General features: G+C 43.2%; 1 protein-coding gene across 4 annotated transcripts in view; it reads left to right on the top strand.

Moving 5' to 3' along the window:
• The window catches only part of CCDC92 (coiled-coil domain containing 92), a 100446-nt gene extending 88290 nt beyond the window's left edge, over positions 1 to 12156 (top strand). For all 4 annotated transcript variants that reach the window (XM_082245684.1, XM_082245681.1, XM_082245683.1 and 1 more), the window contains exon 4: positions 10797 to 12156. In XM_082245684.1, coding sequence (XP_082101810.1) covers positions 10797 to 11569 — 773 coding nt within the window. In that variant the 3' untranslated portion in view covers positions 11570 to 12156. The remainder of the gene's footprint in view (positions 1 to 10796) is intronic.
• The last annotated feature ends 445 nt before the right edge of the window (positions 12157 to 12601 follow it).

Genomic DNA, 12601 nt, shown 5'->3' with positions numbered 1-12601 from the left:
TTCCCTGCTGGGACTTTGGTCTTAGCTGTTATTTTTTGGGAACCTGTTTTTCTTTTGTACTTATTCTTTAAGTATAGTTCCTGGAGAAATACAAGCAACAGCTGGCTGGGTTTCAGACAGGATATTCTAGATCCTTAGGGTCTCCCAGCCTGGCCAGCGAGCGTGCGCAGGTTAGAGTCCAGCACTAGGCCTCGCCACGACAGAGCCCTGATGGCTGGGGACGAGCTGGCGAGTGGACCGTCTCCCTAGGATGCGAAGGACCTGGAACGCCCTGAGTCGCAGCTTACCCCTTGGCTGGTAGCGCCCCAATCTCGGGTGGGAGGTAGTCTGCTCAGAGTGGCGCCCACCTAATCCGTGGTATGGTGAGTAAGAGTCCCCCCATTTCTCTGGCGGTCTCAGAGTGGACATGGGCCTCCTCCTTGGAATAGTCGGACCCTCAGGTATCCCTCAGTTCCCCTGGCCTCTCGGACATAACAGGCCCCCCTTCAGCTGTTCCACCCTCCCCCCCCCCCACTACAGGTTCCTACCTTTTGAGGGGTGGATATATTGTGGTCGCTGAGGCAGTTCTGCGGGGGGAGGGCGGTTTTTCTGGTGGGGTCCCCTCTTGGGGACTATCCGATGCTTTTGTCAGTGACCCCCCTAGCGGTCTTGGAGACCACATGGCTCGCCGTGGGGGCTGCCATTTTACATAGTATGTCAGGTTGAAAAAAGACACAAGTCCATCCGGTTCAACCAAAAAAAAAAAAAAACAGTATTGAAAAAATTCCTTCCTGATCCCCCGAGAGGCAATCGGATATTCCCTGGATCAACTTTGCCTAAAAAAATTTTTTAGTACCCATCTATATTATGTAGACCTAGGAAAGAATCCAGGCCTTTTTTTAAAGCAATCTAGTGAGCTAGCCAGAACCACCTCTGGAGGGAGTCTATTCCACATTTTCACAGCTCTTACGGTGAAAATGCTGTAGATTTGCCCTACATTAATGTCAGAATTCCTCATTGTAATGTATGGGCAGCCATTTTCTAAATCTTCCCCATAGGAATGCATGGGGCGGCCATTTTCTTATGGTCCACGTTGCTGGACAGCATAGGCAAGGCTTCAGACACTCTAGGCATGACCCAGATGCTTTCACTTCCTGTGTCAGATCATTTCTCTCTGCTGTACAGATTGTTCCTGCAAGTCTCCTGATCGGTTTGGTAAAGGTATCTCCTGTGGGTTTCCTCACACACACTGATAGCAGACTGTGTTAGGCTGGGACTTGCAGTACCGCGTTTTTGCGACTTTTTTAAAGTGACACTGCATCTTTTTAAATTTAATGAACGTGGAGTCCAAGGACAAAATTTCACCTAGAGACCCTCTCAGTGCGACTACGGAACCTTCTGGGCCGCAGCCCCTGTCAGCTCTTACAGCAGTTTTGGAAAGCCTAGTGTCAAAAGTGGATTTAGCGTTAAAAAGTAACACTAGCCGTAAGCGCCTTTTGCCTTCGCCTCCCTCTGTTGTATCTTAGGATTCAGAGGCTGATGTGGCCGCCACAGACGCATCCCACCCTGTTGGCTCTGTGTCATCGCATTCTGATGGCAAAGAGGACCTGTCCTCGTCAGACGATGTGCGGGAAAGTGCTTTGGTGGAAGCACTTATAGTTTCAGTGCGAAAAACTCTAAAAATGGTGGATGAGTCTACAGTGTCAGGACCGCAGGTATCTTTTGGCACCCGCAAATTCCAGAAATCGGGCAAAGTGTTCCCCTGTCCAGAACATTTTGACAATATTGTCAATGAACAGTGGAGGCGCATTAAGCACGTTAGTGGTGCCCAAGCATTTTTTTAAACGCCGTTATCCCTTCGCTCTGTGGAACTTGACACCAAAGGTGGATCATCCACTTTCCAGACTGAATAAGTCTTCTGTGGTCCCGGTGGAAGAATCCCAGGGCTTTACGTACAGATGGATTGAGTCTCTGTCCCGCCGTTTACATGTGATAGCATGGGCTCCATATTGAAACCAATTTTTGTGACCACCCTGATGTCGCAGACCGTCACTGAATGGGTGAAGTTGCTAAAACGGGTCTTGGAAACAGGACAGCTCTCCCGGGGCTGATTGAGCTCTTGGCTCGATCAAATGGTTCAAGCCCTTCTGTATATATGCGATGCGTCACTGGATGCGGCTCCACTGGTAGCCAGAGTGTCCACGGTGGGGATTGCTATTAGATGCATGGTGTGGCTAAAAACCTGGTCTGCAGACCAGGCTTCCAAAAAAGCTCTGTCTGACCTTCCTGTTACGGGGGAGAGGTTGGTTGGATCCTCCCTGGAAGAGTTGATCAAAGGCCTTACGGGTGGGAAGTACTCTCCTCCCTCAATCCTATAAGGGTAAGGCACCACGTGCTAGACGGGGGGCCTTAATTTACTGCTCATAGGCGGCTTTTTCCTACCTCCGGGTCGCAAGAAAAAGGAAAAAAAATTGCAAGGGGCGATCAGGTTGCTGTTAGCAAACAATCTCTCCTCTCTGCAGACTTTCATGCGGGCCTTGGGTCTGATGGTATCAACCTTCGAAGCGGTTCCGTTTGCTCAGTTTCACACGAGATCCTTACAAAAGGAGATTCTCGTAAAATGGAACAAGGATCCAAAATCCTTGTATGCTTTGATTCGGTTGAGTCACAACACAAAGGCTGCTTTTCTGTGGTGGCTTCACTCGTCAGCACTTCACCAAGGCAAGTCCTTCCTGCTGTTGTATTGGACAGTGGTTACCACTGACGCCAGCCTGTCAGGCTGGGGAGGAGTGTTGGGGAAACTCTGCGCCCAGGGATCCTAGACGGTGGAAGAGTCCAAGCTGCCGATAAATATCTTGGAGCTCAGAGTGATGAAGCTTTGCCTGAGGCATTGGATGGGTCACCTGCAAGGTTGCCCGGTCCGGATTCAATCAGACAATGCCACGGTCGTGGCATACCTCAATCATCAAGGGGGCAGCAGGAGTGTCTTGGTGGCCCGGGAGGTGGCTGAGATTCTGGATTGGACAGATAGGTTTGTCCCAGCTCTTTCTGCTCTCCCAGGGGTGGAGAACTGGCAGGCAGATTACCTGAGTCATCAGGTGTTGGATCATGGGGAGTGGTCCCTGCACCCGGAGGTGTTTCACCTCCTGTGTGTGCAGGAGAGACACCCGATGTTGACCTGTTTGCTTCTCGACTCAACAAAAGAAGGTTCAGAGGTTTTTGGCCAGTTCAAGGGATCCTCTAGCCAACGCCACAAACGCACTGGTGGCTCCTTGGGGTCAGTATCGGCTGATCTATGCGTTCCCTCCGCTGAAACGCCTGCCGAAGCTGCTGCGTGGAATAGAGTTGTAAGAGATTCCGGTCATTCTAGTGGCCCCAGACAGGCCTCGCCGGTCTAGGTACGCATACCCGGTAAGGTTGGTCGCTGATGGTCCTTGGAGGTTTCCTCTCAAGGAAGATCTGCTGTCTCAAGGGCCGGTCTTCCATCCTGCCTTACAGTCGCTGGCTTTAACAGCGTGGCTGTTGAAAGCCAGGTATTAAAGGATTGAGGTCTTTCTGACTCTGTGATTCCTACACTGTTGAAGGCCAGAAGGCTACTTCCAGGAAGATCTATCATCGTACGTGGAAAGCGTACATTTCATGGTGTGAATCGTTGAAAGTGCATCCTCGTTTGTTTTTCGGTTGCTAGGGTTTTGACTTTTCTTCAAAAAGGGGTTGAACAGCATTTGGCTTTGGGCACTATCAAAGGCCAAGTGTTGGCTTTGGCTGTCTTTTTCCAACGTCCTTTAGCTATGCATGCCCTGATTCACACTTTTTTTCAGGGGGTGCGTCATATGGCGCCTCTGAGGCGATCCCCGTTACCTCCGTGGGATCTGAATTTGGTGTTATTGGTTCTTCAAAAACCTTCTTTTGAGAACATTAGGGAGATTCCCCTGCTTACCATTATCTCAGAAGGTTGCCTTTTTGGTGGCTATCACTTCTGCCCGCAGGTTGTCTGAGTTGGCGGCGCTGTCCTCTGCCGTTCACCTTATCTGGTGGTCCACAAAGATAAAGTGGTACTTCGTCCTAATCAGTCGTTTCTTCCTAAGGTGGTTTCTGATTTCCATTTGAATTAAGACATTGTGCTGCCTTCCCTCTTTCCTAAGCCCAAGCATCCCAGGGAAATTGCTTTGCATTCTTTGGATGTGGTTGGGGCAATTAGAGTTTACCTGGTAGCTACTAAATCTTTCAGGAAATCAGACTTTCTTATTGTCCTTACCGAAGGTCCTCGAAAAGGATTGGCTGCATCTGCTGCGACCATATCCAGATGGATCAGGCAGAGGGGGGTTTAGGCTTATTCACTGAAGGGTCAGGTTCCTCCTTTTCCGGTGAAGGCGCATTCTACAAGAGCGCGGAGTGCCTCTTGGGCTTTTTGCCACGTTTACAAAATTCTACAAGGTAGATATGTTGGCATCTTCGGATGCCTATTTTGGCCACAAGGTTTTGCAGGCTGCTGTTTAAAAGAGATCTTTTTTTCTCTATGAGGGTGTATGTTTTATCTAGGTGAGCTCCAGTTTTTCCTGGTTGGGTTCCTTGTTGGCTACGTTCAGCCTTTGGGAAATTACATTCTTCTTTGCGTTGTTTTTCACACCCCTCATGAATATACTGCTTTGGGACGTCCCAATGGCTAAGAAGATATGAAGCTGCGTCTGTCAATGAACGATAGAGAAAACTTCTTTTTTTTTGACTTACCGTAAAATCCTTTTCTCTGAAGTTCATTGACAGACACAGCACCCACCCCTCTAATTATGAGTGGAATGGGGTTGTTGTCTTCTAAACACTGCTTGCAATGAAACGAAGGGCTGTAGCAGAGTGTGTGGGGTTATGCTTTGCAGGGACTGCCCCATAGGCATGTTGAAAGCTTTTTCCTGCCTAGTGACCTATTCCAGATGGGAAGAGCATAACCCAATGGCTTAAGAAGATATGAAGCTGCATTTGTCAATGAACTTCAGAGAAAAGTATTTCACGGTAAGTCAAAAATCCAGTTATATCCTGTCCAGTGTGTCTTTATGTAACATGATTGTAGAAATTACCTTATTTACAGCGCTCCTGTGACCCGCCGGAGCTCTCCTCCTCTCCTCCTAGCTCACATCACCGCCCCCTCCCTCTAAATGCTCAGAGCAGAGCTGATGTCATCGGGGATCTCGGCATCTCCCTCGGCAGTGCTCTGAGCTAGAAAGAAGAGCTCTGGTGGGTCATATGAGCGCCCAGTGATGCTGTATATAAGCCAGGCATTTTCTACAATGTTACATAAAGACACACACTGGACATTTATATAATCCATTTACAGAGCGGATTAAATGATTTTACAAGGACTTTAACTAGAATTTATTTTGGGGATTACAGAGATACTGACTCCTGAGATGACAGGGAGGGAGAGGGGGAGAAAAGACAGGACAAATAAGACCTTCCCCGGAAATAAGCCCTAATGCATTTTTTTTTTAGCCAAAAGTCATATAAGACCTGGTCTTATTTTCGGGGGAAATGCGGTACAAGCATCTGGGGGCCATACAAACTGAGTACCGTTTTGAGTTGCTGCAATAAAATTTCCGAAAAATGGACTAGCCTGCTGCATCATTTTTTCACTTAGATTTTCGGTGTGTCCCTGAATTCAGCCCTCTGTAGGTTGATAATTTTAATTTCCATCAAATGATGTGGCATCCTTTCGTTCCTATTACCCAGTTCATATCAGTATAGATATCCAGCATGATATTTTTCCCCAATGAGATCTAATGTGTTTTCAAAGTGTTCCTTTAATTTTTTTGAGCAGTGTAGAATACAATCATACATACTTTTTTTTTTTTTTTGGAGTACTTTCTGCATGGAGGACATAAGTTGTAATTCATGTATGCATATGCACTTGCAGAAAATTATGAAAACAGCATCTTGGAGTAGATTAAGTCAGAGTTGGGTTTATATTAACCTCTGCTGATTGAGCCAGGAGTGTTATTTCCTCTGCTTACATTCAGTTAGACGAAGGGAAGTAAGTTTATCAGCAGCTTTGAAGCATTTCCTTTACAGTGTAGTAAAATGTTAGAATTTTCTGCAAAAATAGGTAGTGATGGCTAACAGTCATTGCAAATTAATTCAGATTTCAAATGTTATTCTTTTTTCTTACTATAATTTATACCTTCAGTATAAGGATTTATCAGTGGAGTTACTGATATAGAGAATGTAAGTCAGTGAAATTCTTAATTAACAATTTAAATGGATTGAGCAGTGTTTAGCATTTTTTAACCTTACTTTGTCAACTTACAGTGAAATTAAGCAATCAAAAATAATTTTGAACATGAAACGTTTAGTGTCCATATGGCAGCTTTTAATCGTCTGTGTCCTCCTGCTTGGTACTGCATATGAAGGTGAATCTCACCAAACTGTTTCACTTTACAATAGCAAATGATAATGGGAATAATTGACTACTTCATTGATGATTAGATAGGGCTGAGTACAGGAAAGGGTCAGCTCTATGAATACTATGAAATCATTTATATTCTTGAGGCAACATATTGCATATTCGTTGCCTTTGATTTGAGAAATATGGATGTTTGTTAAATTTTGAGGTAATAAATATTTAAAGAGCAAATAAACCCATACCAAATTTTCCTTTTTGGTTGGAGTAGGGTAGTGTTAGGCCTGTGTCTTTATTGCTGGCCAGAAACCCAGGTTGCCTATCAGTTTCTATACAGCTTTGACAAGTCGAGCTTGGCTTGAGGACACAGGACACAAAAATACTATAATTGAACAGCACACAAAAGTGTGCAATTAAGGAAAAGCGTAACAAAGGGCCTAAAAAATGACTGTTAAAATTTGTAATCTTGTATGGGAGTGTGGCCTGGAGTGGCATTTTGTGAGTGCTTCACTTAGCACATACCTTTTCATGCATACTACAGTTGCTTCCTGCATCTCATCCTGTTTTGTACCACTGATACACCTATACACTTTATGACATTTAGGGCTCTTTCACACGGTCCGCCTCCGTAGGCAGATCCGTGCTGCTCAGCGGGGATCGATCCGCCGATCCCCGCTGAGCCGGCGGATGACAGCTCCGTCTTCGCTTGCAGTGCGGAGAGGGAGGTGTCACAGCCCCCGCTGCTCTCTATGGGGGATCGGATGAGAGCGGACCGCCTGTCCACTCTCATCCGATCCGATCACTGAACGGATGGAAAAATAGGGTTTCCATCCGTCCAGATTTCACGCACAGGATCGGATACGGATGGCAGCTGGTGTCAGCGGACATGTCTCGGCTGACATCCGCTGCCCCATAGAGCTGCATGGAGCATCCAATCAGATCCGCCTAAAAAACTGACAGGCGGATCTGATCAGATCACCCGTGTGAAAGAGCCCTTAAGATGTTTCCCACCAAAATAAATTTAGGCTAGGTGACTAAACTTGAACAATATCACTAACAGGACACTGCCGGATCTGCTTTGGAAGATGGTAAACTGTCTTCTCAGGCAATAGACCAGGCCACATATGACACCTCTAATGTTCTTGATGCCATCTCTACTTGCCAGACTGATTTGCCAGATTTGGAGGATTTAGGAGTTCAGGCCTTTTAGTGGAACCACGCTTGGCTTCGGATTTGGAGGATTGAGAGCTACTGTATAAAATAAACTCCCCTTAGCCTCAGAGTTTTCCAGACTGAGGCTTAGACTTCTTTTGCAAAGGGTGCTCTTCCCCCCTGTGATGTCCTTGATTACATTTTTCAGGGATGTGCTGAAGAGGCCATCAATGGTCATACGCATTTGAGCCAAGGGGTCCTCTGCATGTCTACAGATAGGAGACCTATTCTAGATATTAGGTGTATAATATCCATTAACAATATATTTAAATCAGTGCAATTAAATACATTAAAATAAAATTACTTGAAAATTTGTGAATTGTTATCTACCAGTACTCAAGTGTTTTCACCTCACTCACAGCAATATAAATATAAAATTAGCACACCTCAATCATATTTTTCAAAAAAGTGATCTATGTGCACAAAATTCGCTACACATGTGGAAGTATATGTATAAACATATATTAACTGTGTCAAAATAAAGCTAAATCACAATACACCCAAGGTGAAATCAAAAAACTAATTTTCATATATGCAGTGTGTCTATTAGAACAAAGACTGGCATCAAAAATGTCCAAAAGACAATACACTTCTCCAGTAGCAATCGATCAATCCCAAACAAATGAATAATCTTGATAAAATAATAATCCTCAGTTACCGCCCAAACTGTGTGACTATCTCCACGCTTTAGGATGCACCAGCAACTGCTGGTAATGAAATGATACCCCTGAAGCTGCTACTTGAACAAATATGAATATTTGGTAACAATGTCAACAGAATAATAGTAGCACTGACTATATAAGAGTTCCTAAAATAGACAGTGGATGTCCACTAAAATAACAGTGTGGTAAAAACTTAGTCCTCACAGTCTTTAATTGACTAATACCATAAGTCTATTAACGGGTGAATTTAAACATCAATCCCCCTTCCAGATCTTCAATAAACATGAAATTCCAATGTTATTAACGGTAGTTGTTGGGTAAGTACTGCAAAACCTCCGTGTAGTCTGGTCGGGTCACCACAAATCCACCACCAAGTGCAGGGGGACAATAAGAAATGGCCACTCACCGGATAGATATGCTCACCTACTCTCATAAGTGAGCACCACTCGCATAATGATCACAAATCCACATGTCACCATAGGATAGGTTAAATCGAGCAAGAGATGGTTCCCAATCCAGTGTAGTGTCCCTTTTCTGCCAATGTCTCCCAAATATGTGGAAAATAAACAGATATCTCCTCTAGTGCAATACGTCTCATAAGGCTTTATTCCAAAGTAAAACAACACATACTGCACTCACTTGTAGTTGGATAAATCACAGCATCTCTCATAAAAGATATAAAAGATACATAAAAGTATCGGGACCCCCTCTCCTAATCCGATGTGGCTCCACGCCAGATCGGGTAGTTCCGGATGTCCTTTGCTGCCGTAAACCACGATTGGGTGCGTCGTCTGGCCACGCCCCGACGCGTTTCGTCACTTCCTGACTTCAACTGGGGGCGCCGATACTGCCTTTTATGAGAGATGCTGTGATTTATCCAACTACAAGTGAGTGCAGTATGTGTTGTTTTACTTTGGAATAAAGCCTTATGAGACGTATTGCACTAGAGGAGATATCTGTTTATTTTCCACATATTTGGGAGACATTGGCAGAAAAGGGACACTACACTGGATTGGGAACCATCTCTTGCTCGATTTAACCTATCCTATGGTGACATGTGGATTTGTGATCATTATGCGAGTGGTGCTCACTTATGAGAGTAGGTGAGCATATCTATCCGGTGAGTGGCCATTTCTTATTGTCCCCCTGCACTTGGTGGTGGATTTGTGGTGACCCGACCAGACTACACGGAGGTTTTGCAGTACTTACCCAACAACTACCATTAATAACATTGGAATTTCATGTTTATTGAAGATCTGGAAGGGGGATTGATGTTTAAATTCACCCGTTAATAGACTTATGGTATTAGTCAATTAAAGACTGTGAGGACTAAGTTTTTACCACACTGTTATTTTAGTGGACATCCACTGTCTATTTTAGGAACTCTTATATAGTGTTTCAGCGCTACTATTATTCTGTTGAAAATGAATAATCTTGCCACCTCTGTGTGTAGTAATCAAACAACAGGTGCTCCAAAAAAAAAATCCACCACCGGTATTCACTAGCTGCTCACCTCCAGCTTTGACTCCTGTTTTACCAGGGAGTCAAAGTACACTGTTCTCCCTTGTGAATAATAAAGCACAGTGTGGATAAATGGATGTCCCCAGATCTATCAGAACCCCACTCTTTCTTTATTCAGGTGCTTGCATGATAATCGGACATATAAAACAAAAAGCAAAGTAGATCCATTGCCAGCCCAGTTTGTAAATGAATATAGAATTGCTAATATATGGGAGAAAAAAAAGAATTGCTAATATGGAGCATTCCACTTTGTTTAGGAATACAAGACAAAAGACAAGTGCCATTGGAGGTTTATACCGTTTTTATTATTATTATTATTATTATTATTACTTCACTTATTATTTGTTTTTAGCATTACAGATATGACAATGCACTAATGCTGCTAAGGTTTGTTGAACCGTAGACTTATGGGCCATACACACTTTAAGATTTTCTGAAGACTTTTTCCTTTAGATTTACCAAAACCATATAATATGAGGTCAAACCTAAACATTTACAATTTGTATGCAATCTGGCAGGCCCTTGCACTACATAGAAAAGGTAAATCTGAAGGAAAAAGTCTTCAGAAAATCTTATAGTGTGTATGGCCCTTTAGACATCCCTTCATTTGCATTCAAGCCTCTATTTTAGGAAACCATGTCATTACTGATTGCATTTTCCCCTCTCCATTCCTATTTCCGTACCCCTTTAATATATTTTCTTTTTAATCAAAAAGCTCCTTGTTTGAATGTAAAAATGTATAGTTATGTATAATTCGATAGCGTATATGAAAGACTTAACTAATTTAGTTTTAAATCACTCTTATAGATATTGTGGGTGTATATGTCAATTGTGGAGGGTCTGTCTGTGAATTGTAAACAAGTTGCTTCACGTGCAGTTTAGGTTTGCATCTTCGGACCTTGAATGAATGTTTTACAGCCAGGAATTTATCTTTATACATCAAAATATACTTTTATATTCTGAAATCAAAATAAAAAGCACTAACAAGATCCTGAAGCTAAATATAAGTCTAATATTTAATTTTACTTTTCTAGGTGATAGTATTTCAAGGAGTGATGAGCTCAGGAGAAGATGTGAAGAACTGGAAGCTCAGCTGAAGGACAAAGAAACAGAGAACAACGAGTTGTTAAAGGAGTTAGAGCAGAAAAATGCTATGATTATGGTGCTTGAAAATACCATTAAAGAAAGAGAGAAAAAATATTTAGAAGAACTAAAAGTTAAAAGCCATAAATTGAATATGCTGTCCAGTGAACTGGAGCAGAGGGCCAGTACCATTGCCTATCTCACATCACAGCTGCACGCTACCAAAAAGAAGCTGCTCAGTACCAGTGGGGCACCTGAGGTTGCCCCTCCTGGCAGCCCAGTAACATCTAGTTACAAGCCATCTCCTCCCAAAGAAAAGCAACCAGAGACTCCAAGAAGAAGAATGAAGAAGAGTCTGTCCACACCACTCAATGCTGACTTTGCAGAGGTCTACAGACTAGGGGCAGATGGTCGAAAGATAATGTTACGTGAACCTGTGGATGCCATGCCAGACCCCACTCCCTTTTTATTGGCAAGACAGTCAGCAGACACACAGATTATCAAAGAGAGGCCACTTGTCATTCCTCCGATTCGCTCCGACTCTAGTAGTCCAGCTAAAGAGAAGAAGCAGAAGGCCCATGTTGGAGTTGCACATCGAATTCCCCATGCCACCTCTGTTCAGAGTCAGGTTGGACCTCAGCCAGAAGTTGAAACCTTAGCAGTGGATCAAGTCAATTCGAGCAAAGTTGTTAGGAAGCACTCAGGAACGGACAGAACTATTTAAATACAATGATGTAATTATAATATTAACATCTTAAAAAATATTTGGCTTTTTATGCACTGTGTGACCATATAAGATTAAGATGAATACAGGAGGTAGATTTGATTTTTTTTTACATTTTGCTATTATCTTCAATCCCCTGCATGCCAAATGTAAGCAGATTTGCTGATAAAATGCTGCTGTCCTGGGACTCCAATGGCACACTGAATAAGTGCTGTGATATCAGCCGATATAAAGCTTGCTCCAGTCTTTTCAACTTCTAGCCAAGTATGTTGACAAAAAAAAGCACACACCTGCAAATTTTCCACTTGTACAATACTGTAACAGAACACATCAATATAAGTCTGACAAGCTTTATAAGGCTGTTAATACATAATGCTCCATAAGTATCTAGTCTGTACACTGTATAACAATGCCTGTTATTGGCAGCACTGAAAAGAAAGCAGTTATCTTGTATATGTCTGATTTTATTTAATAATACCCGGTACTCTCACTGATTCCAATACAGTGTCTATCTTTTAGAGTGTTTAGAGGTTTCTTTAAGTAAACTAAAAGCTAATTGCCAATTAAATATGTCTCTTCACTGGTAATGCTCTTCAGACTTGGTCTTTAAATAGCAAATTACTATAATGGAAAGAATAAAAAAGGAAATAATTTTCTTTTTAAAGCAGATCTAAGCAATCCTACCAAGAAACCTCAATCTTAAGAATATGCAAACTGTGGCCCTCCAGCTGTTGCAGAACTACAAGTCCCATGATGCTCAGCAAGACTCTGACAGTGACAAGCATGACACCCAGAGCCAGAGGCATGATTGGACTTGTAGTTTTGCAACAAATAGAGGGACACAGTTTGCATATCCTTGCATCTGGTTCCCTCTTCTAATTTAAATGATAGGATTTTTTTTGTTTGTTTATTTTATTTACATGCCTGTCTTTTTTCCCCAAATTTTCAAGCCTGTGATGTCATTACAGGATTCTAAGTCTTCCTTTCTTAAGGAGCAGTCAGTCAGAGGGGTTAGCAGAAAAGTGATTGGCA

This window comes from Pelophylax lessonae, assembly GCF_965119305.1.
Source record: "Pelophylax lessonae genome assembly, chromosome: 1".
Lineage (NCBI taxonomy): Eukaryota > Metazoa > Chordata > Amphibia > Anura > Ranidae > Pelophylax > Pelophylax lessonae.
This window is presented reverse-complemented; position numbering and strand designations above follow the sequence as displayed.